Source organism: Tachypleus tridentatus, chromosome 9 (assembly GCF_004210375.1).
Source record: "Tachypleus tridentatus isolate NWPU-2018 chromosome 9, ASM421037v1, whole genome shotgun sequence".
Taxonomy (NCBI): domain Eukaryota; kingdom Metazoa; phylum Arthropoda; class Merostomata; order Xiphosura; family Limulidae; genus Tachypleus; species Tachypleus tridentatus.
This window is the reverse complement of record NC_134833.1, coordinates 29,354,310-29,380,272: the sequence shown is the minus strand read 5'-3', so window position 1 is coordinate 29,380,272 and position 25,963 is coordinate 29,354,310. Positions and strand designations below refer to the sequence as shown.

Sequence of the window (25,963 nt, the reverse complement as noted above, 5' to 3'; positions counted from 1 at the left end):
TTTAGACTAGAATCTTAGGTTAAAGTACATCTATTACAAAATCAAATAAAAAAACATGAATGAAAAACAGTTGTAGTTACCTGAATGTCTTTAAAGAAAAAAAAATAGTAAATGTGTGGTCAATTTATATCACCTAATACCTGTGACAATCTCCACCATCATTAAACATGTAATTTTCTTTTACTTAAGTATATGACTAAAACAGTGGTATTAAACTTGAAATATAAATGGGAGAGAATTAGCATGCAGAATAAATACATTCTACTTGATAAGTTAAAGTAAATTTAATACATATAGTACAAACAGGAACTATAAAAACACTTTGTTATATCACACTTTGAAGTAAATTTTCTACCTTAGCAGCTTGACACATAACATAAATTACCTATACTGCCGTACAGGAAATAATTGTGTTAGAACAGGAACGTACTGATAATGTGGTGTATATATATTTTGGCATGTAAAACTACATAAGCAAAATAAAATCAAAAACAGAGAAACATACAAAGGCTAAATAAAATAAGGATGGAACATACAGCTTTTGCCAAATTCATGTTTAATGTAAATTATCTATACAGCTAGTATCGCATTAACTTACAGGGTTCTGGGTCTCGACATTACCATGAGAAAGGTTTCAGTCTCGAACAATTTGTCTGGATGTCTTACAGGTCTCAAAAATGAGACCAGTTATATTTAAATGTTTTACTAGGATTTGTACGTACCAAATATCAATTATGCATCCACTCGTATAAGGTGCAGTATGGCATCAAAGATGTTTTACTAGTAAAACCCTTTACAATGACATTTATAGCACCTTCCTTATTTTCACTGCCACACCTGAACATCAGTCTGCAGTTATAAAATGAACTGTTCAAAAATAATTACTACTATACATTTCATTATGCATAGACTTACTACAAGGTGCAAGTATTTATGTTAAACATTAGTGACTGTCCCTAATGTTCAACATGTCAAGTAGTCCTACTGTGATCCTGTTTTTGGCTTCATGTCAAAGAATTCACTGACACCATAAACTATTGAGAAACAACAACTTATCTCCTTTTTTGTTTTGTTTGCTGACTTTATATTTTATTTTTCACAGGAGGAGACATTAAAACAACAAATGTAGGGTTAATGTGTAAGCCACTTGTGGTTTAGATATTAATAAAATTTGCTTGATGCATGGAATTTTTATTTTCCTTGTTTTAGTTTTCATTGTGTAATTTATTACAAGGTATTTTTGGTCTTGGACACTAATGTCTCGACTACATCACTGGTAATCCATGTATAGTTTGTTACTACAGTGATAAATCTAATACTGAAGAAGTCCTAGTCCATTTTGATGTCCTTCCCACTGAGGAAGAGAATGAAACAATTGTGAAGGAGCTTAATGTACTTAAAATGCTTATGAAAAGGTTCAAATGCATCAATATGCCTATTCTATTTGAATACATACTCTACCATGCTGTCAACAAAGCCTCCAATTTGAGCAAAATCTCAAAGTTGAAGATAATTTAGATCCACCATGTTTTCATCCATGAATGTTATCAACAGCACCTTACATGACCTAACCAGGACATCTTGAAAAGTTTGATGCTTCTTAAAACAGAGGACCTAAATTTGAGGAATATGATCCAACTAAAGCTATCAAATACTGGCCTATTTTTGGTGGCATCTATCTAACATGAGGGAACATAAAAGCCATAATTCTTTGTTACTTCTCATAGCAGGATAAATCTGAGATAATATTAACATTTTTCGTTCAACAATTATCTTTTATTTTGTAATGCACAAAAACTATATTTGCTCACTTTATGAAAGTATATTTGGAATGAGTTACATTTTTCATTATTTTTATGGAGCAAAAATGTTTATTAATTATTAATTGTGTTTAATATCTTCTCATGAAAACCTTTTGATCATAACATTCTTTCTTGTGCTCTACAAATAAATATTTTTTGGTTGATTTAAGTATGAAATTTTCATCATTCTTTACAATATTATAATATTTTTAAGTCTGTATCTTTGTAATACAAACTAGATGAGTTTAGAAATTTCAAATGTTTTTAATTTTAAAATAAAAGCAAAATCTTGAAAGTTTTATTTGATTTCTGTAAGCATCAGGCATGTGAAGTTGCAATGTAGGTTTTTCTAGCACTTTGTCCTTACACAAATTTTTCTTTCAAGACCCTGAAAGGCCAAATGAACAAATATAAATTGCTTCTCTTTAACAAAACAAACACCAAAATCATGAAGAAATTAAATATTCTGACTAATTCATAAGAGTAAACAGCTGAAAAAAAAAATTAACATTTTGAAATCCAAAACAAACTGTGACAAACTAAAGGTTTGTCAGACCAGATATAGGCCAATGATACAGTGATAAATTGAGGACTTCCTTACTACCATACCACCCTTTGACAGAACAGTTACTTTTCCAACTGATTATTTAACATGTTCTGTATTGAAGATGGAATGTTCACTATAATTCTAAATTTCCTATGTGCATCTACATAAAATGTAGTAAACTTTCAGTTATATGTACAAGTTAGATGTGTTACAAAGAAACCGTATTCACAATATGTTTGTGAACTGACATCAGTCCAACTCAGACTCTAATAAGTTGGTGTGTAAGGTGTGTGGAAAACAAAAATACTTTTGTCTATCAAACAGTTTGTATATTGCATATGAATAGCCTCTAGAACCTCCAAAGTTAGTACCTAAAGTATTTTCTCTATCTCTGTATCTGGTACTTACTCTCTTCCATCACAAACTATCACTAAATGAGAAAGATATGAATAGTTGGTAAACTTACAAAATAATATTGTGTTGAATGTTACTCTAAAAGGTCATGGCAAGCCTGCTTTAATCCCAAACTATGTACATAAAGCTAATATGGCTATCAAACTAATTAGAAATTCACAGAATCATTACTTGTGGTATGTTACCATGAAGCAAGAGTATTTGCAAGGTCTGAAACCTTTCAGCTAATAATAAAGCATTCTACATAAAATACATTATTACAGTCCATCAATAAACATCTGACTGAATTAAAAACCAGCATGAGAAATATTCCGCACATGAAGTATGAGACTGGCTCTCCCCTTCAGATGAAACAGGTAATTAGGCTCCCTACATCCCTCAAGATTATATCACTGATATAGGCTATATAGTTCTCATTAAAGAGGATAAAATGTATGAGCTTACAAATTATATAAATGTACGTAACTATATGGGAGAGAGGGAATTAAAGGATTCAAAGACAACAAATATTGCCTATCATACCACAAAGCTTGAAGAATATTTACTGTAGAATATATTAAAACTATTCTTTATTTGGGATGAATCTCCAAGAAATATCTTAAAAATAAATTTCTTTTAATTGTAGTTTTCTGTAATATTTTCAAAAACATAGTTACTACTTTTATAAATTGCTATGCATGTTAGTAACACCTGATTATAGATTCATGGCTGAAAGATAAACTGGTTACATTTCTATTTTGCACGAGAAAAACATTTATACAAAATAGTTAAGAACATAAAGAATAAATACAATGGTACACAAAACGAGTCAATCATTATTAATCTTACAATGATTCAAGTCGTAAGCAGTTTCTGATAAAAACCTTGAGATTACACAGTTAATAGAAAATTCTGTCCAGCACTACTGATTTGCACTGAAACATATATACTTAGATTATTTTTCAAAGTTTTTTTTTTATATCTCACCTACCGGTCCCTCAACCATCCACTGTCTGAGCTCTTGCATCTCTGGGGGATCATCATGACACTCAGGCATCCATAAAACCCTCTCTTCAGCAGAGACCTAGTTACATGTTACACCTTTTTATGATTTTATTCAAAATTCTCAACATTCATAATTTTCAAAAATTAATGATAACTAGCCATTTAAAATTCAATACCTGTTTTTAGAGACAGAAAAATAAGATAAAATGAGTATTCTTGGCATAGGCTTTGTCTTAATATTTCAATTTAGTAATTTGTATCACTGTTTAACTAGTTGGAATTTTTACTTCATGAAAGAACATGGCTTAATAACTCAAACTTACATGAAAGTTTAGGAGTCACTCTTAGCTGTCCATAAATGTGACTGTTACACTCATTGGTTAATTATTAATTATTAAGTTTGTTAGTCCATACTCTCAAAAATCAGTTTTGCAAATATCATGTTTGTGATCCAATAAAGAAGTACAGATAAAACAAACGAGTTACACATGACAGAAAATGATTAAGTAAATGAAATTATTGTGTTTTCTTCTAACACAGTTGCGAACTTAAGTTTATCAGTAAATACTAAATTAGCAATAACACTTTTCTTACTGGACAATTTCTTTCAAATAGATGCTCATCTCTATGCACAACAGACAGCTATTATCTCATGAACTGCCATGAATATTTTTGCCACATGCCCTGATATACATCTCCTATATATCTCCCACCTTTACATCTATTAATGTGTATAGTACCAATTTACAATGTAATCATTACTAAACTATAGCTCTCAACCACAAGTAAGGCAACAGCATTTATGCCCAATAATCCACATAAGCTCTAGCATTTGAAAAGTCATTCTTGATAAGAAAACAAAGTCTTAATAAAAGTTTTGGGAGATTGTGCAGAGAAGTACAATTTCAGATAAAGGAAATGCTAACTTCAAAAATAATATTCACATCTTTGCCCAACAAACAGCCAAAATCCCACATTAAAGATTGTGGGAGGGTTACTGCATACAAATAAATTCCAAAAATTTAGCTCTATTATAAAAACATAATATCAATTGGAGGAGATTGTCTAGTAAAGCATCACTGAATGGAAGATCACATCCATTTTAGGTAAGGAATACTCTTCATTCAAGAAAGGTCATAAAGCAAATAATATTGTCAAAAAAATTATTTGCTTGGTGCTAAAGTGTCGTTAAGATGGGTAGAATGCAAAATTCTTCAAACGGCCATTGTCTCACAAGTGATGAACTAAGCACAAGGGTGTAGTCTGGCTAGACTTGTTTGATATTCAAGAAATACTTACATGAAATATATAACTGAAAAATAAGTATGGGAAAAATATTCCAGAACTGTTTCATGAAGGGGTCACAATAGGCTGGACAAACCACCAAAATTTGCTTGGTACATAACATAGAGAGCTAGTCTGTATCACACTTCCAAGAACATCTTAGCCCTACTTTCTTTTGAAGGGTGTGCCTATACTCGGTCTTTTAATAGTGGGATTAAAATTCCCAAGTGGCTTGGAACCAGAGAAGCAAACATTCTCCCTTTGTTCAGTTGAATGATAACAGGATGGAGGAATTCCTATGGGGAAGAATGCTGAAGAGGTGCTCAGATCAAATTAGAAATATATCTGCATAAGTCTCACGTCAGACTGTGCAATGGGTTACTGTGAGTTAAGATAGCAGGCACAAGTCAGGTGCATAAGTAGTCATATACCTGGTGTTGTCATTTTTTCTAAGACATTGTCAGAAATATAAGATACAAAATACATATAGAATGGAAAACATCATTAAGAGAAAGATGAAGTCCATGTGAAAGTGATATTTTCCTGTGGTGTGGGGAATGTAATGTGTGTCAGGATTCTCCACATTTCCACTTCAAAGACCTCATACGAGGGACATTGAGAACTCAACATGATGGCTGTGATTGCCTCAGAGAAATTCCAGAGCCAAGAAAATAAAGTTTAAATGAGAAAGTGCCTTTCTGTCTGGGGATTGAAAAAACAATAGGTATATCTGAATGTATTATGACAAAGACAAAACAGAAGAAAGAGAGAAGATGAAAGTATATGTAGCAGCCACCATTTTAAGGACAAAAATATAGAGAAACCTGTCTTCTGATGATCTTACACTGTAAATGCATAAATAATCCAGGGCTGTTCCCCACTTGAACAGAGGCAATAGTAGTAAGGTTTGTTTGAAAAATAGTTTTTCCCCAGTTCAAAATAATACAACATTATCCTTGCATTGTTCATTACACATATGAAAACCCATGCACAATGAGTCCAGAGACTTAATAACATAATGTTTAGGGACAACAATGGGCCTGTTGGTCCATCTCAGTTGTTCCATCCTCTAAGCCAATTTAAAACTATTGAAAAAATAATAATTTAAATCCAGTTCTTATCATTCCTATATCTAACATGCTTTCTTTTAAACTCACCAAATTTACCGCCTACACAAAATCTGAAGACAACCCATTCCACAGGCCAACCATTCTATTTGAAAAAAAATTTGACTTAACTGATGGCAGCATCTTTGTTGCCTAAATCTATATTTGTGTTACTTAGCTATAATTCTCACTGTTAAGTATGAAAAATGTCGATGCATCAATATTAACTTCTTTTTACACTTTGATCAGATCCCCTTTAACTTTTCTTTTTTCCAAGAGAAAACAATTTTAAGGATCTTAATCTCTCCTCATATAACAACCCCTTCATCCTTGGTACCATTTTAGTAACCATCTTCTGAACCCTTTCCAACAATTAGATACCTTTTATAAGGTAAGGAGCCCAAGAATGAACACAATACTCCAAATGTGGCTTAACCAGAGACCAATACAATGAAATTATAACCTCTTTAGACTTTTATTTAATATTACTGTACATGCAACTTAAAAGCCTATTTGCCTTACCATTAGCAACAGCACACTGCTTGGATGGCTTAAGAGACTGATCAACCGTTATACAAAGAACCTTTTCTTTTGTGACATTTTTGAGGTTATTCACAAGAAAATTATACTTATAATACAAATTATGCCAACCCATATGCAATATTTTGCATTTATCATAATTAAAACCAATCTGCTATTTATTTGTCCAATTCACTTTTGTAAGTCAGCAGCATCCTCTTCACATCAAGCAACAACCAAGACATTGATATCATCAGCATATTTACATACTTTATTGACCATTCCTTCATCTACATCATTAACATAAAAAAAGAGAAATGGTAGAAACGTCCAAAGACTGAGCCCTGAGGTACATCACTTGTAACATTAATCTAGTTTAACTGAATTCCATTTATAAGAACTCTGTTTTCTTCCATCACTCCACTCTTCTATCCAAATTTTTTTTTTAATTCTTTTATATGGCACTTTGTCAAATGCTTTCTTAAAATTGAGATACACCAAATCTACACCATTATCCTCACCTATAAATGCAGTAACATTTTCTAAGGACATCAAAAGACTTGTAATACGAGATTTTCCCTCAGTAAAACCATGCTGACTACCTGATAAAATTCTAAATTTTCATGCATGACTTTGCAAAGTATCTTTCATCACTTTCCAAAACTTTTTCCACAAATGATAAAAGATGAATAGGCCTATAATTGCTTGGACAACTTCTGTTACCTTCCTATTCAAGGCCTTACAAAATTTGTAGCATGTGGCTCAGATATCTAATCCTTGACCTCCTTTACAACCTTCAAGGAAATATCATCTGATCTAGGAGTCCTATCATTCTTTAACCTTCCCAATTTTATTTTAACATGCTCTTCAGAATTTTTGCAATTATCTTGTTCACTTTATTTTCACTTATCAACTGCTCAAAATGATTAATACTGCTTAATTCTTCATTAATAAAAACTGAAAAAAATCACAATTTAACAATCTAATCATAATCATCAGATATGTGTCTTCTTTTGTCATTCCTCAAGAGTCCTATCCCCATCCTAACATTCTATTTATTCCTAAAGCACATTTAAAAATCCCTACTGTTAATTTTATGTTTTCAGCAAAATCAGTTTCATCTGGTAGTCAGTAATAAAGTTAAAAATCCATAGTTTGTGGTGAAGGCAATTAACCATCCAATAAAATGATAAAACAGAGAGGAGGGTTTCAGATAGTATCTAGAGTACATGAAACAAGAGAAGTAACCCTATCAGAGCACATATGCTGAGAAGTCTGGTGGTGCCCCCTGATCCCAAAAGCAAAAAAATAAAGTGAACAGAGATGAGTACTGATGAGAAACATCAATGCAAGATGTCAAACTATATGAAATACAGAGAAAATATCTAACATAAATGGTTAAAGACACAGGTTCTGTAGAGAATAGTGAAGGAAGTACATGTCAAAAAATAAGACATCACAAAACACAATGAAGACACAGAGAAACTAAGTTCTTTGACACAAAATGGAAGAAAATCAAGGAAGAATAGAAAACATGCAAGTGCAAATTAACCCAGTTAATCTGACAAAGCCATGTTTTAAAGTCTGTAAAATAAGAAGCATGATAAGAGACTGACCTTTAACACTTAAAATTGTTTTAAAAAGAAGAGATGAAGACAAGAAACTGAAAAGAAGAAGAGAATGTAAAAAGATGAGAACCCTAAATTCAAAGAAATTATTCAAGTGATAAAGACTCAAACAAAAAGAGAGCTCAAAATTCAGATAAAATTACTACAGAAACAGAAAACAAAAGATATCTGTGGAATCCAAGCAGTGAAGAACGAAAATGGAAATACCTCATCCTCATCAGGAAGAGGGAAGTAGAAACAAAAGGAAGAGTTCAAACAACAGTGATGAAACACTTTACAAGATGTATCAGGATAAGCTGAAGTAACAGAGTGAAGTACAAGACTGGAAATCCTGGATTTAAGATCAGTAAAAACACTTGTGGTTCACAATGGCAGTAATATCACTGATCATCAGAATGCCTACATTTGCCATTATAGTACTGGGTGACTAATACTACTAAACTATCAAAATAATCAGAGCATGAATACATAATACAGTTGATACATGAAAATAATATTCTAATTTGTTTTTTTCAAATAGCTAGAAATAAACTGAGTTCCTAGCATGGCAATAGTACATAGGTATGTTGAGTAAAGCAATGAGAACAGGCAAAAAATCAAACTGGAGATACCTTGAATTAAAACTTTAACTGGTAAGTTTAAAACTGATACATTATTTCATATGAATAGGAAAATTATAGGGAAAAAAGACTACACTATGAATGGTAACAAAAGTTTAAAATAAGTGCAAACATTCCAGTAATTCCTAAGAAAAAAAGCATGCTGGAATACAAGGAAAGAATGAGCCTTTGTTCAAATGCTAGTGTTCATAGAAATTGCTATGTATGGAGGATGTGTTGCTTTCTCATTGGGTAGAGGGCAAGTGCCTAATGATGAATATAATCCCAGGTTAACACAATACATGCTTACATGTGTAAAGGTGGGAGATTGAATGCTTATGGCATGAGTAGAAATTCTTCCTGGCAATGTTCAAGGTAACAGATGTTTCATGATCAGAGAGGCAATTAGCCTTTCTAACAATTAAAAACTTATTAGGTTATACAAAAAACCAGGTGTGAAAAAAATGATAAAATTCTTCGTGATTATTACTCACAAAATGCACAAAAACATACAAACTAACTTATTTACAAACTAAATTTATGCAAAATTATGTTACAACAAAGCAATAAATTAATAGCACAATTTTAAACAAAACATTTTATGCTCAGCTCAAACTATTCTATTTTACAATTTTATACAAAACAAAATGACTTTGGACATGAATAACAGCCTACCTTTTCTGCTTCAAAATCCCATGATACATTGCATGGTTCTAATCCTTCCAGATGCAAACCAAAACCTCTTCGGCCACGCTGCTTTGAAAGCTCCACTACCTCTGTTCGGCCTTGGCCGTACTTACCTAGACCTTTCCCATCTTCAAAACCCATTTTGTTCTAGAAAGAAAACAAATATTATTAGACAAAACTCAATATTTTGATATGTAAAATATATTTACTTAATTTAAAGTCATTTTCCACAAGAAGGTACAAAGCAATACTTCAAAAGCACAGAATCTTGAATGTTAAAAAAATTATACAAAATATATGTGTACATATATATTATTAATGTTTCACTGATGTTTTAACAGAAATGTATATCTTCATAATGACTTTTATTATTTATATTCTGTTTAAACTAAACTGAAAATACTATCTATTTTAAGATATCCAAAATATTACTTTTACAGGTCCAGCTGATTCTGATAGGCAAAATATAAACCACATTATAAAATTGTTTAGAATAGTTAACTGTACAGAACATACACACACTTAGGGTATCATTTGTTCTATTGTGAGCATGGCCATAGACCTACAGTTTGTTGTTAAACTAGGCACATACAAGAACACTACTATTCTTGCAGGAGAAAAAGATTTCATGTTGTTCAACATGACAACAGTCAAAAGTAGTGTTTACTTATTAATTCATATTTCTCTAGATTTTAAACAGATAACAATGAAAAAGTCTAAATAATTTATTCTCCACAATATAAACTCAATATTACATGAACCATAACAGATAAAGTAAATTCAGTATAAAAAACATACTGATACAAAGTAAATTCAGCATATGAAATATACTGAATAGCAAATATCATTGCACACTAAAAAATATTTATTTTAGTTTCGATTTCTTATGAAACATGACAAGTATCACCAAAATGTTAGCTAAATGTGCAAAATGAAAAGTATTTTGACACTAAATGAATCCAACTTATATTTTATAGCTATCACTTTTATTTTGAAATCCAACACCAAAAAGTAATATAGACTTTAAACTATTAATATCCACGCTCAACATTTTTTGTACGTAAAATAGAAACACATATATAGATCACAATAATAAGGATAAAAAACTACACATAGTAACAAATAATGATTAAAATTATGATCATCCAAGAGATTTCACCACACAAAAAGTTAACCATTTGCCAGTTGGAAAAGTGGCATTAAAATGTGTCAGTTTTCCATTTTTTACATTGGTAATAATTAAAGTGCTTTAAACCTTGAAAACTTATCAAACAGTATCTAATGTCAGCTTAAAGATATTCACATAATTTGATTTAGTTTGTACATAAATATCTTCGGATATTTCAGAAATTTAATTATGAGACTGTTTTGTAAAAAACATCAAAAATATTTTTCATCTCAAGATGTTTCTCAGCTGTTGATCAATAGGTTTCAGTTTACTCATTCAGTCAAATGTTGGTGGTTTTCATTAACAAATTTATTTTGACACTATCAATTGCAGTAGTCCCAGCATGCTGTAAGGTCATAAAAAAAAGTGGGAATGTTGGCTATACTAATAAAATCTGCAAAAGAAAAAGCAAGTAAGAAACAAAAAATGAAAATTATGTTCTTGAACAAATACAAACTTAAATTTTGGGAGTGGCAAAAAAATTCTAAAATAAAAATATGTGCATTGTTTACAGGCAAGTCACCTTAAAGGTGAAACACAAGTTTCAACATTGTTTTAAATTTTTCTTTGTGAACTATATCACAGAAACATTACAAAACAACAAAATATCACATTCAAATACTTTCTTTGATAAGAGTAGTTGAGAAAGTCAGATTTATGATAGTTACTAAAGTTTTCAAATTTGAAATTTAGGTAGGTGTACATTGGCTGATAGGGCTCAACTATACAAAATAAAAAACCTAACTTACCATCATCCGTTTGGCAAAGTCATTTCCAACAGAAGAAACCTTGTTTTTAATGTCCATCCCATACTTCTTCTTTAAAGGCACTGGAGAATCTTCATCTTTATCACTATCATGGCTGGAATCTGATATGATTATAAGAGGATAAAATTACAGAAACTCAACATATTTAATGAAAATACTGTTAACAAATTTGCTGGTCTTGTAATACAATGAAATAAGGTTTGTGATGCCTTTAAATGATGCTGTACAATGAAATACATGAAAACAAAATATCGATTTGCTGGTACAATTATATAGTTATTCATCAAAAGACATCACAGAATCAAAAAGTGATATACATAAAACTGACTTGTTCATAAATAAAATATATAAAGAAAAACAGTTCTTTTTTCACTTTTATTTTTTAAAAATAAAGTGATTTATTGTTTCTGTAAACACACCAATAATATCCATAACAGCTACATCCTTTGGTACATATAACTGATAAGTGAGCTTTTAATATAAATTCAATGAGCAACTTAGAACAACTTTTCCACCACATCTTGGCTTTAGATGTGCTTAAGTATACATGTACATGAGTTTGTGTGTGTATACAATGAAGAGTAATTTCTAATTTTCATAAAGAAATAATAAAAATTAAGAAACTGTTATAAAATGTATAAATTGAGGTGCTTATCCTTTGTCTGGGTTATGAAGATAAAAAATATGTGGATGGATGCTATGATAAACATCCCAAAATTCTTAACTTTCACATTGTATAATTTATTTATAACATAACATGTTACTATAGTATTCATTACTACCTCATTAAAAGTTTTATACAAGCTTTAGAATCAAGAACAACACACCAGAAGTAGGGATGAAAGACTGAAAGATCAAGACAAGGTAAGTACATGTTGGAAATGCACTTTCTGTGAAGAAAAATTATAGCTTCCAATATGATCCCTTACCTCTTCTCATACAGCAAATAGAATCCCACATTCATCTGGTAGATGAACCAGTGTAAACTAATCTGGATAAGCCCATTTCAGAATATACCTAGAGAATTCATGGAGCATGACATATATGTGAAACACCCTTGGAAGACCACACTACATCTGAACTAGATGTAATTTTTGCTCTTCAAGTATAACAGTGTTGCTAAAGGGGCAGTAAAGAAGCACATGAGAATTAGCCATATGTACACCAGATACAGAGTGGACATGGCACCTCCAATCATAGTTTGAAAATCAACTCCAACCTTAAACTGTTGGAACTGAGAAGGTAACTGTTATGAGAAGGGTCATCAACCATCTGTTTTCACATTGTAAACAACATGTCAACTCCAGTCCAAAAACCAGAGTATCTAGGAATGGTTCACCCAGTCCCCAGAAGGAGGTTCTCAACCAACTGAAACCAGACATGTCTATGGTGTAAAACTATTAGGGCACATCAGACTGTAATCTGGAGATCACCACCATCCAAAACAAGTGTAACTAGGAAAAAAACATCCAATCCACAGTGGGAAGGAAGTCTTCTACCATTCACCTCAAACTCAAAAACCAGAAGGCAAGACGATATCTGTTCCGAGAATCTGTACCCCCTCAAACAGTCAGCTGCAAAAGAATCCATAAATCTGCAAATTGGGTCAAACAGGTCCCACTACTCCTTAACCCAGAAGATAGTCACTGACAAGGCTGTTGATGCTGAAATCATTTGATAATGGAAGAACAGATGGTAAAATAGGAATAGGATGGAAGAACAAGAAGCAGACAAGAGTTAGGAAGACAAAGTACAGCAACGAGAAGACAATAAGCTTGAGAAAGACAGGACAGAAGGAGTCATCAAGAAAAAATGTTGGCATGCAGTTTCAGCTTATGACTACAAAAAATCAGGTACCTCACCAAAATCTTACTGCCAGAGAAAAGGAGTTAGACTAAGATCCTTGAGATAAGAGGTAAACATACTTGTACAAAAAGGGTGTCCCTCCCCAACAAATCCCAGCAAAAAAAAAAACAAGTAAGACAGAATAGAGCTGAGGAAGAAAATAAACACATCATATACTCTGTTTGTTTGAGAGTAATAAACTGGATCTAAACATCATTTATGGATACATATTAAGTAAGACAGAATAGAGCTGAGGAAGAAAATATCAACACAGAAAAGGAACAAGTGTACATCAAAACACCCTTAGGAGAACAGTGGATTACATTTAAAATGAGACGTATGTAAAATAGATATTATAAAAGGGTAGGGAGGGTAAGAAAAAGGCACGAAGATTGAGCTTGAGAAAGACTAATAAAACAATGGATCAGAACCATAAGCCTGAAGACGAAACTCAAGAGTTATGGAGTAAAAAAAAAAAAAGGTGGGGGCTTCAGCTCAACTGAAAGCCAAGGAATGTGCAACCAATGAGTTGAGGAAAATTCAGCAACCTAGCATAAAAGTGAAATAGAGCCAAAACATTTTTCAGCACAGACTCGCATATAAGAATGGGCCAAAAGTAAGAACTCCATTTGGCATAGATCTGTAGGAGGTGAAAAGGCAATTCATGTTGAGCAGACAATGGTGGAGGTGATATAAACTGAATGTCCAACCTTAATTCCAGAACATGGAGTACCCATGGATTCCTGGTCAAAGAAATCAAAATGTCTAGGAAGTGATGTATTCATGCTCCCACTGCTACCCTACCCCTGATATAGTCACTGACAGCTTTGTCATTGATCTACCTGAGCCAAAGATCCTCAAGAATATGAATGGACCACATTATGGCAACTAACAGATGTGGGAGCCAAAGGAGGGGGTTGAGAAAAATTAAGGGCCAATGCTCACAAATTAAAGTCAGAAAGACAATAAATAGACATTACAAATTTAGGATCCTAATGTCTCTTGAGCTCAAGCAAATAACAGGGGATGAAAAATGTTACTTTCAGTACTCTCATAAGTAAAGAAGACAGTAAACAATCTCTTTCCCACAATGAATCTCCACCCAATAAATCCCAACAAACCAAACAGGAAACCAAAGAAGGAATGGAAATTAATCTGACTGTGAAATACATCAGCAAAATCACCAATTCATCCTCAAACTGCTAAAGGGAAAAGTGACAAACTTCATAAAAAGTTAGATTCAAAATAAATACCTGGACAGTAGTGAGAGTAATACAAATCTGAGATAACTGATCTGTTTAAAGTGATCATAGGTTCTAATCTAGACCCCTACACAGGTCCAAAAGGGGTTCCATCCACTGGGAATCTAAATAAACCTACTCCAGATAGTGGTAAGCCAAAGTATGCTGATCTAATAAACATGGGTGACAAGGCATAGTTTTCCCATCACATAACTAAGTGACAAATCTTCCAGCATGAACAGCAATATCAGGAAGAGGAGAAAAAACCAAGTAGACACTTACTATACTTTCTGCTAATAAGGAAGGAGTCAAATTCAATAATAAAGACCCCCAAAACATTACAAACCTGAGTAACATACTAAAGAAAGGGGGCTGGAGGTAGTGCTCAAAACAATCCTTTGTTGAGGCTGACTAGGGTCATTCTAGGGTAATTTGTAAAAAATACTTCAAAACCCCTTGAGATACCTTCAGTCCACAAAGCTTCAACAGAAGGTGACACCTTCCCTGGCTGCTGACAAACCCAAGATAGCACAGGTGGAAGAGAAGAGGACTGGTTGATCTCTTTAGTAGAAATATTAACTTGGGAATTCATACCTATTGATATGTTTTTTTTGTTATGTAAGATAGAATTACAAACAAAAAGATAATTGTATAAATAATGCTCCATTAAAATTTATAAAGTAAACAGTCACACAACACTCCTGTTGATAGAAACATGTGCCAAAATGCTTTGTCTAGAAAAAAAAAAAGAGATTACATTATTGGGATGAGGTGCTTACATACAAACAGAATGTGCATTGAAAATGAAGAAATTTTCAAATTAGAATTTGCAAGTACATTCATGTGAGGTATAAAAGACTGGAGTAAGAGTTCTCGATGCTTAGATGGGCAAAGAGTGGAAACCCTGGATTTTAAGAAATAGCTATAGTTTCAGCATATAGTAAGTATGGTTTGGAAAAACGAAACCAATGCTCAGATGGGCAAAGGAGGTATATTTTGAAACATGTTCAAATAAATTAGAGGTAGCATAATTGAAAATTTAGCCTATAAATGCATACTTGCCTGATCTACCAAAGTGATATGCTGTTAACTCATGTGAGCGTTTTTTTATTGGTTGCTTGAATGATGGTATCTCATCTTCACTGGAGCTTGATCCTAAAATTAAAAAACAAAAAACCTTGGGTATATACAATACAATTAAAATGTTACATGATGCAACATGAAAGTTTATATAAAATTCAATTACTTAAGTTCAGTAACAGTTTGATGATCATTTAATTTTAGCTTCTTTTAAAGAATTAAAGTCCCCATCTGTAAAAGCCACTCTGAATATTCAAAATAAAGGTCCACTGTCTTTATTTATTCAATAAACACTTGATTTACAGGTAAATCACTTGAATTATTTGTATAAAATTAGAGGTCCAAATGTTTTGGAAAAAGTCCCAATCCATTCTGTAGTGCTGTGTATGCCACTATATGTATCCTCTTATACAAAATACTTAGAGTGTGTTTTCTTAGAGCAAAGCCACATCAGGCTATCTGCTGAGCCCACCAAGGGGAATCAAACCCTTGATTTTAGCATTGCAAATCCGGAGACATACCGCTGTACTTGCAGGGGGCACAACACTTAAAGAAATTAATCCTTTACAGACATGGAAGGGAAGTTTCACCAATATCCCATGATTTTTACCTTCCTACAGTAGATATACGTAAATACTTAACCAAACTGAATGAAACTTACAAACCTTGCTAAATATCTAGTTTTAGATTTCAATTTTTTTTATAATGTTATTTAATTTTTTATGTCATAAAATTTTCAGGACTTTTGTTGTAAGGCACATTTTTGAAAAACATTAACACTACTTCCCTTCTTCTTAATGTTTTTTCTTTCTCTGATCAGAAACTCCCATTTTATATATCCAGTCAGTTCCAATGGAACTAAGTTTCATTAAAAATATTTCCTTTGAAATTAATTTCTACAACTGGAGTAGTCACCACTTTTGAAAGCAAAATATGTAAAAAAAACAAACATGAAGAGACAAAAATTTATCAGTGACCTCAGATTTGGCCTTTCAAAAGGGTGTCAGATCAAGCTAAGTAACGATATTTGTGGTTACTATATTCCTGGTTAAATCAATCTTCATCTTATAAAAACTTACTCTGTTTTCAACAAATTGTAAGCTATACTGTTTGAATACAATAAACAGTAATATCTAAAAATAAGAATTTGAATTACTGTAATGTTTTGCTTTTGACACTGTACTCTCTAAAATTTAATGTCTAGTCTTAAAAACATAGCTAATCAATTATATTTAATGATGGTACATACAACCAAAGAAGAAAATGTTTGAGGCAGGTGCCACACAATTGTCTTCTCTCCAGTCAGCAGTTAAAACTTAGTGATAGTCTTAACATCTTTACAAATATGGTGCTAGGGTAATCAAACCTGAGACTCTTGAACTATAACCTACCCCTCACACACACACAAAAAAAAAGATATACAAACATGAGGCACTAAAATAAATTTATAAGGATAAACTTAGGCAAAGCACAAATAACCCATTATGCAGCTTTGACTTGTGAAAATATTAGAAAGGTTAAATTTTTTTTTATATGTAATTCAAACTTTACCTCAGTTGCCGAGACTTACAATAATACGCAAGTGCAAGAACATTTTGCTAAACGCTTGCATATATTTGTCAAAGATATTGTAATATACCCCCAAAGGCACTGTTTATTTGAGTTGAGATAAATAATAAATTAAGGATAGAAAAGTAATATAAAACATTAAACATTAACCACACATGAAAAGTTAAATATCTGAAGTTAAATATTTAATCAAAAGAAAAATGTTTTAAATATTCTATGAAAAATTAAACATTATGTACATTTTTTCTATTTCTTAATCTTAAACTTTTTTTTGCACTATATGTTAATGATGACATCTGTAGTCAGTGCTATGGTAGAAAAAAATGAAAAATATAAAAATTTACCTTAAAAAAAATTGTTATTCATTTAGGATGTTATAGAGAATATGCAAATAAAACTCAAACTGTAAGGTGAAGAAAAGTATTTTTATACTTAAAATAAAAAATCATAAGAGTTTAATTCCAAATAAGTACAACAGACAAATATCATATTTGGAGTTCAAATAATTAAAATAATGTCATTCTTTGTGTACAAAATGCACGTAGTCTTTAACAAAATCTTATCAAAATATGCTAAGAAAACTTGGAGTTACAGCATGTATTTTTACACTTGCATCATTCCTCCAACAGCATCATGTATTTGATATGACCTCACTGTGAATGCATTAAGGAGCAAGTAATCACAACAAAACATTATTTACAATGTATAACACTTTATGAATTAATTATATTTAAACTTTATCTTCCAACTGCTCATGAAGAGGTAATTAACCAGATCTAATCATTATTGTCTACATGGACATGTTAAGTAATGAAATAGGATAAAATTTTATCTTTGATGTGTTGGACGTCAAGGAGTAACTAGAACTTAACATTATCATCCATGCATACAGGTTAATGAGTAAATAACTATGGTGAAACAATAACCTTTATGTCAACATAGTGAGGAATACAGAAACAATTAAACATGATCATCTTTGTGTACATATTAAAGAGGAATGGACTAGATTGAAGTATTATCTACTATTTGTATATATTTAGTAGTAGTTACCCATGATGAAATACTACCTTATATGTGCACATGAAGAAAAACTAAATATGACAAAACATCATATACTCCATTTGTTAGAGAGCAATAAACTAGATCTAAACATCATTTACGGATACATATTAAGGATCAAATGATTACGTCCCAGCACCTACAGTTATGTGTACATAGAAAGGAGCAATAAATCATGATCAAACATTATATTCAAAATAGTACACAATATGGCATAATAAATTGTTTCTAAACAAACTTCTATATGTACATAGTTAATCAGTTCTTCACATGTCTACAAATTGTCCTCAATACGAATATATTAGGGAATAATTAACATCTAAGCATTATCTTCAACATTGAAACACTAAGGAGTAAGAAACTGAAAACATTAACAACTATGTGTACATGTGAAGTAATGAATTAGACCTAAACATTATCTTTTATGTTGACATGTTAAATTATTTTGTGTGAGGAATCTTATCCCACAACATTAGCAGAGCTGGAGTTCATACTGAGCTGTGAAATCATACTGAATATGTTTAACTCAATCAAATTGAACTTTGAAAGTCAAGAAAAAAATTGCAATTTGGTATAAAGATACTTTTTTAACACACATTTGCAAACAAAAATGTTGCACATATCCATTTTTAGTAATTACAGGGTGTTAAGATGCTAATTAAAGCATAATTTTAAGATTTTGTAACAATTACTCTAACTTTTTCAACCACTTTACGTGTGATTTGATACACTCATGCCATTTCTACAGCTCTCAAACAGAAATATGGGCAATTTTGTCTTTTCCTCAACTTTTTTCAGCAAGTAAAATGCAACTGGGGTTTTTATCAACTATTCATACGTACATCAACAAACATGCATGGGATTTGGAACAAAGATACCTTCTTGCTGTACCGATGTAGATACAGACAATTTTCAATTTTCTGTGTTTTTCATAATTTTTTGGCATCTTGGGATTGTATAGCAGGAACATATTACATATGTCACAAATGCTAGCCTATTTAATTTTAAAATGCTTCTATATTATTATATTCTTTATAACTTTTGTCATCCAACCTGATTTTGCACTTGCAGTTACCAACCACTTTTTCTTGTATATAATGCCAATCTTGAATATTTAAGAATTTATTTAAAAAATCTTCCACATTCAGTCAGTACCTCTTCTCCAGCTGCCTTATTCACAGCAAATAATTCCTGTCTCATTTATTCAAAATTTGCTTTTTGGGAAGCCTTATTTCCATCTGTAGAAAAACATCAAATTTAATTAAAATATAATCACTTGCATCCAGACTTTCCCTAATCTCTAGCCTATTAACCATTCCTTTATTAGAAGTTTATAATACATCTAAAATAGCATCGGTCTTCATACATTCTTCAATCAATTGCTGAAGAAAACCACCCTGAACAGTTTCTAAAAACTCTCTCCCTCATAACTTGATTCTTCCTTTCCCAGTCTATATACCTGAAATTAAAATTTGCCATAATTATAACTTCATTAACAATTGAATTCTTTATCTCACTGTAAAGTTGCTCATTAATTTCATCAGTTTCATCTGATGATCTGTAAGAAGTTCCAATTAAAAGCCTTCCTGCCTCTTACCATTAACCCTTTTTGCTATTGGCTTGGTATAACACATACGAGTTTGTCTACACATTTGCATTATAACTTTTGATACAACATATATATACAAAATTTGATAGCTTTAGTAAAGATTACAAATACTTTGTATACAAAAAGCAGATTTTTTAATAAAATATTTTTAATAAAGATGTGTGAAAATAGAATCTTTTGTTACTAGCCTGAGTGCAAAATAATTTCATGTAATGATTAAAAAAAAACTATTCTTTGTCCCAGAAATCTCAAATATTATTTGTGTAATCTCTAAAACTTCCTAAGTACATTTCAAACATTTGTTTTCAGTAAGACTTTATATTTTATGTTATTTTACATACTCTATGTAGGAAGTGTCACTTGACCAACCTCGTAACCATCACAAAAGACTTAGGAAGTAAATATATTATTTTTTCATGTTAAAATAATTAGATATTATAACACAAAAATACAAACATTTAGTCTAAGTAGCTTAAGTCTCATAATGATATATGTTTACACATATATTTATTACACTGACCTTCGAGCCATGCCTAGCTAATATTACAACTTACACTAACAGTGCATGTACACTTATGTTACATATCCAGTAATATAAAACTGACCTTTAGTCTTCCCTGTCTTGTGTGTTTTAGTGGACTAGTATTTTGTAATATAGTCGCATTTCAATAATTATACATTACATAGATATATATAGATTATTACTATTTAGAAATAAATTATTAAACTTATTTTTTATTAAAATATAAAACAATAAATCAAGAAGTAAAGCAAACAATTACCTATTTTCGCTATAACCTTTGTACTTGGTTGCTGCTGGGCATAAGTTGCTAAGCCTTTTAAAATTTCACACAAAGGATAAACATTTTGTGATGCCATAGAATTCCACTATAATTTATTAAACTTAGTAACTGAAATGTATTGAGATTTTAAAAAATATGAATCTTTAAGCAAACTAAAGACACAACTTCATCTGAAAGAATATAGTAGCCCTTTCACAGATTAAAGTGGCTGAGAAGACCATAAGGGGGATATTCTAATCTGTCAATTGGGTATTAATCTTATATATTATAGTAAAAGTACATAAAAGACTTTCAAAAAATGGAAAAAGTTTAACAGGGCCACCATGTTTGATTCAGTACACATCGCATCTTAGTAAAATAAAAAGATGCGAGGTTCTTATTTTATATTCTGGGTTGTTAATACTAGTAATTTGAGTTCCTAATTTGTACAAAACTAAAGACTTAGTATATTGACATCACAAACATCTAACTATAAACAGTGTTACATTCAACATAGAATGCAATTCACTAAAGTCTATATTTAGATATGTTATTTTAATAGCCGCTTATAAATTAGCACATATAATATTAAATCTGAATTATAATCTACAACTTGATTCCAAACTTACTGTGAGTCAACAGAAACCCAATAACATCAACTTCACTGTTATCAGCTTCAATATTCTCAACTTGAACAGTATGTAACTCATTTTATTTATAGTTACTCCTCTCTCTCTTTTTTAAAATACAGTCATTAAGTTATAAATTAGAAACATACAACATATAAAAAACAGTAAATTTACAATTTATTCAAAACTTAAGTAACCAGAGAATCAATGGTGAGTTGCTCCCAGCCAGTTGCTTTCTCTATATGTCAGCAGTTCAAAATTAGTGATAGTAAAGTATTGCCTTAGTAGCTATGCAATAACAGTGACAAGGCAAACAAGTTAATGGTAATGGGAATCAAGTTCAAGATCTTCAAATCATAATTATGTAGCTTTGTACTTAACAACAAACAAATATGATGACAATACTTTGATTACTTAGATAGTTGAAACAACTGAAAACAGTAAACAAGAAAAAACCATAATTTCAATCAGTTGATTACTTGCATGGTAACTGTTTTAATCATAAGTTAATTTACTAGTGGAATAATAACTGAAAACATTAATAGTTATAATAAATAATTTCAATTATTTGATTATTTTCATGACAATGAATATTGTGAAATTAATCTGTTAGTTTATAATACACTAACTGATGATTAATTTATCCAACTCTAGTCACAACTTTATTATACCTATTCATATATATACACACACACACAAGATAAACAGAGACAGAACAGCCAATATTAATATTTTTGTTAAACACAGCTCCAACACGAACTTTGCAACAATAGAATTTTGCCAAGAGCATAATATCACTCTGTCCTGTTTAAAATAAAAGTCATGTAAGTTAACCTTTGGAAATTTCAGATTGTCTTTATGAATCTCAGTCTGTACAAAAGCTGTTAATGTAGTGTCAAATAGAAAATATTTAATGTTCACTTTCTAAGCACCTTTAACAAAGATAGAAAGTTAGAAAATATAGAATATGTCCATAAATATACAACCCCAATGCAAGTAATTACAAAATTTCACCATGAAGCTAATAAATGACAAATATTTCTGTAGAAGTGAAAATAAAGAGCATCATGTGTTAATTCTGTTAAGAGCAAAGCCTCGAGAGAGGTTGAGTAAAACCTTAACAGTGATGTCAAATCCAAATTCATCCACTGGTACCTGATAATATTTTATGGTATGTCTGGCAAGAATAATCAAAAAAGCAATTCAGAAAAAGAAACTCCAATATTCTTAGATTTTACTTTCACAAGCATATACACATTAAATTCTGACATGTCAATATACCCAGTGTACCTTCAAAATTAACACCTTCCAATTTAGTAAGCCAGTGAATCTACCAATACCAGTTATACAAATACATGGATCATTGAGGTTAGTTCAAGTTTATTCAAAGTCAAATACATAGCCTTCATCTCCTTTCAAAAAAATTATTTTACGTGCCATTTTCACAACCATAAGAAGTACAAAGAAATGAAAAATGCATATTGCTTAATATATATATACAACACCGTATATACATTGTGTTCATAGGAATTATACAGGATATTTGGAAAGTCACTGTGCAGTTTTGTAATCAGCATTCATTCAGTCTATTTCAAGCCAGCAACTGATAGCAGTGTTTAGAAACCAAATAAGAAGGATCCAAGCCTGTATTGATGCCAACAGGGGTCACTTTTAACATTGTTTATAATTGTCATTCATACTTACCTCCTGTATTCTATATTGAAACATGTCTGTTAATAAATATAAGTGCACAGTAACTTTCCAAACACCCTGTACAAACAGAAAAGAAAAAAAAAATAGGGGAAAAAAAAAAGGCAATACAAAAGCAAAAAATCTCATGGACATATACACAAGAATAAAAGGAAAAAAAACCAAAACTATAACTTCAAAATATTTTGATTTTGCCAAGCTTAAAATCAGATGTAATATTGAAAATTTTTGCATCACGAACACCTGCATATTTTGTGGATTAAGATAAACAAAGCTAGAAGAATTGGTTGGTTGTGATATGTGTTCACAGCAGGTACTACAAAATCTGTACTGACACTGACTTTTTGAATATGGACATCAACCTTTGTCAATTCTAGTTTATTTGTGATAAATAACTATGATAAAATTTCTCCATCTGAATATTCAGTTCTGTTATTACTTCAAGTTACTCTTTAATTTTGCTTATACCAAAAAATTTTAAACCATTTGAAAGTCAAAGGTTCCATATTTTTAATCCAATTTTATTATTGTGAAAAATTTTCTGAAAACTTGAAATATTTTCATATGTATGCTTTTCACAGCTTAATAAAAACAAAATTGAAATGTTAATTACTTATAATTTTATTGCAACAGGCTTATACTAATTTTATAACTATCAACATTGATCAAAAAGTTCGCTAAGTTTTTAGAAAGGTGTTTAAAAACTAGTGCTAACATTTGGTCAGAAACTTTGTATTGCATAATCTATATTAAAAATTTAAATTTTATTCTCTTTTTATTCTAATTTTTCAGGTAAAATTATTTTTTCCATTATGTGATTGGAAAGTCTCCCCCTTGCTTTAGCTTAAATTTTTACTTTTCTCATGGGCAGGTAAGGATAGCTTTGAAGGACAAAATAGTCCCTTGACTATATATTATATTTAAGCAGGAATTGATAAGAACCAGAATTCCATTCTTTCTATACAAATCAAAACTGTGTATATCTTTAACTAACTTATTAATTGTATTAATAAATACAACATTGCATACAGTTTATATAAGTACAAAGTTGTAAGTTGTCTTTTACTTACTACAATGAGCATGCATTTATACAGCATTTGAAGGATATATATCAATGGTGCTCCTAATTTATTATTCTAAATTATTCAACAGAAAAGCTGTTGAAGATATTAATAATATGAAACCAAATCTGCCATTTGATTTACCACCTTGTAGCAGTTATAAGTATCAATAACTATATGATGAACTACATATCACATGCATGGTGTTTTAGTTATTGCTTCAGTTTTACTCATTAAAGTGATTCTACATTTATATAAGAATTTAAATAAAGTAGATCAGGTTTCATACATTTTAATCTTGGTATCTTAAACAGCCTGTACCAGCATATGCTGAATAAATTTGTAACATCAATGATACATAAACACAAGTTCACTGTGGTGAAGAGATGTCAAACAATATTTATTATAAACATGAAAAAGTTGGAAACACGTACTAAAGGATCCACAATTTTCAAACTTTTTATATGCATACCACTAAATACACAAAACACATGAAAATATTTCACCATTTTACGACTTATTTTTTTATATTTTTTTACTGCATGGTTCACATGCAGTTTGGTAAATCTGTTATAATAATAATAAATTTTTAAAACAGTTTCCATGCCCATACTAAGTATTCAAAAACATGGACTGTTCAAGGTGTACTTAATATTTTTGTTTGTAAAGAACTATTAAACTTTACAAATGCTCAATATTTACACTGCTTTTTATTCTAACATTACCAATATCATCCTATATTTTACCTACATTTTTCTGCTGTAAAACACTTCATCTTAGAAACAAATTAGTTTGGATTATGGAGTTCTCATGTCAGTGTTTATAAATTTAAGCACTATTTTTAACTGACATAATCAATAATACACTAAAGTGCGATTATTGAAATAATAAAGATACAGTATATTACAATTAAAAATGTATACCTGTAAGTACTTTTAGCCTTAGATATTAGAACAGTTGTTTTTCGATCTGTCCTAGCTCAGGATTACAAAGTGATAAGTGGTAAATCGAATAATTCATTGACTGAATGAGCTTCGTGTTTGTGTCATAATTCTTAATGTGCTATTGCTACTAGTACTAACATTTATCTTACTAATTCGTTACTGTATTCTTACCAGATAAAGTATGTCCACGGATCATTATGGTGACTGCTATAGTAATATATCCCTAGGAGTGTGCCAGTTCACTTCTAAAATTCTTAAAAATAAAGACGAAACGTGCTGAATATACGTTTTCGTTTTTTTTCCAAATCAACTACTCTCGTAATCGGTAAGTCCTATAAAAACTAGCTTTCTAAATCACACTCCAAACAAAACTTAACCTACATTCGTCACCAATACAGCATTTTCTTGTTTTCGTTACTAAACCCAACTCGCAAACATGCTGTACGAAAAAAAAAATTGTTTTGTTTGTTTTTTTTAATTTCGCACAAAGCTACTCGAGAGCTATCTGTGCTAGCCGTCCCTAATTTAGCAGTGTAAAACTAGAGGGAAGGCAGCTAGTAATCACCACCCACCGCCAACTCTTGAGCTACTCTTTTGCCAACGAATAGTCGTATTGAACGTCATATTATAACGCCCCACGACTGAAAGGGCGAGCATGTTTGGCGCGACGGGGATGCGAACCCGCGACCCTCAGATTACGAGTCGCACGCCTTAATACGCTTGGCCATGCCGGGCCGGGGTGGGTGGGGGAATAACTTAGATCTGTGAGGGATCAAAATTTTGAGATCAACTCAAAGCAAGACGATAATACAACTTGACAAATTAATATAAACATTACGCTTTTAAAACTTAACCTACCTGTAACAATTGTTTTGTTTGTTTTGGAATTTCGCACAAAGCTACTCGAGGGCTATCTGTGCTAGCCGTCC

At 31.2% G+C, this 25,963-nt stretch overlaps 1 protein-coding gene across 7 annotated transcripts in view; it reads right to left on the bottom strand.

Annotated features, from left to right (window-relative positions):
• Nucleotides 1–25,601, bottom strand: part of LOC143224951 (cap-specific mRNA (nucleoside-2'-O-)-methyltransferase 1-like) — a 31,086-nt gene extending 5,485 nt beyond the window's left edge. Inside the window, exons 1-6 of one of the 7 annotated variants that reach the window (XM_076453477.1) lie at nt 25,206–25,595; nt 15,654–15,746; nt 11,488–11,606; nt 9,559–9,717; nt 3,734–3,826; nt 1,105–2,190 (exon numbers count right to left, since the gene is read on the bottom strand). In XM_076453477.1, coding sequence (XP_076309592.1) covers nt 2,152–2,190; nt 3,734–3,826; nt 9,559–9,717; nt 11,488–11,606; nt 15,654–15,746; nt 25,206–25,230 — 528 coding nt within the window. In that variant the 5' untranslated portion in view covers nt 25,231–25,595 and the 3' untranslated portion in view covers nt 1,105–2,151. Of the gene's footprint in view, nt 1–1,104; nt 2,191–3,729; nt 3,827–9,558; nt 9,718–11,487; nt 11,607–15,653; nt 15,747–25,205 lie in introns of those variants that run through there. The other 6 variants (XM_076453483.1, XM_076453476.1, XM_076453478.1 and 3 more) reach the window with 6 other exon arrangements.
• Between the last annotated feature and the right edge of the window lie 362 nt (nt 25,602–25,963).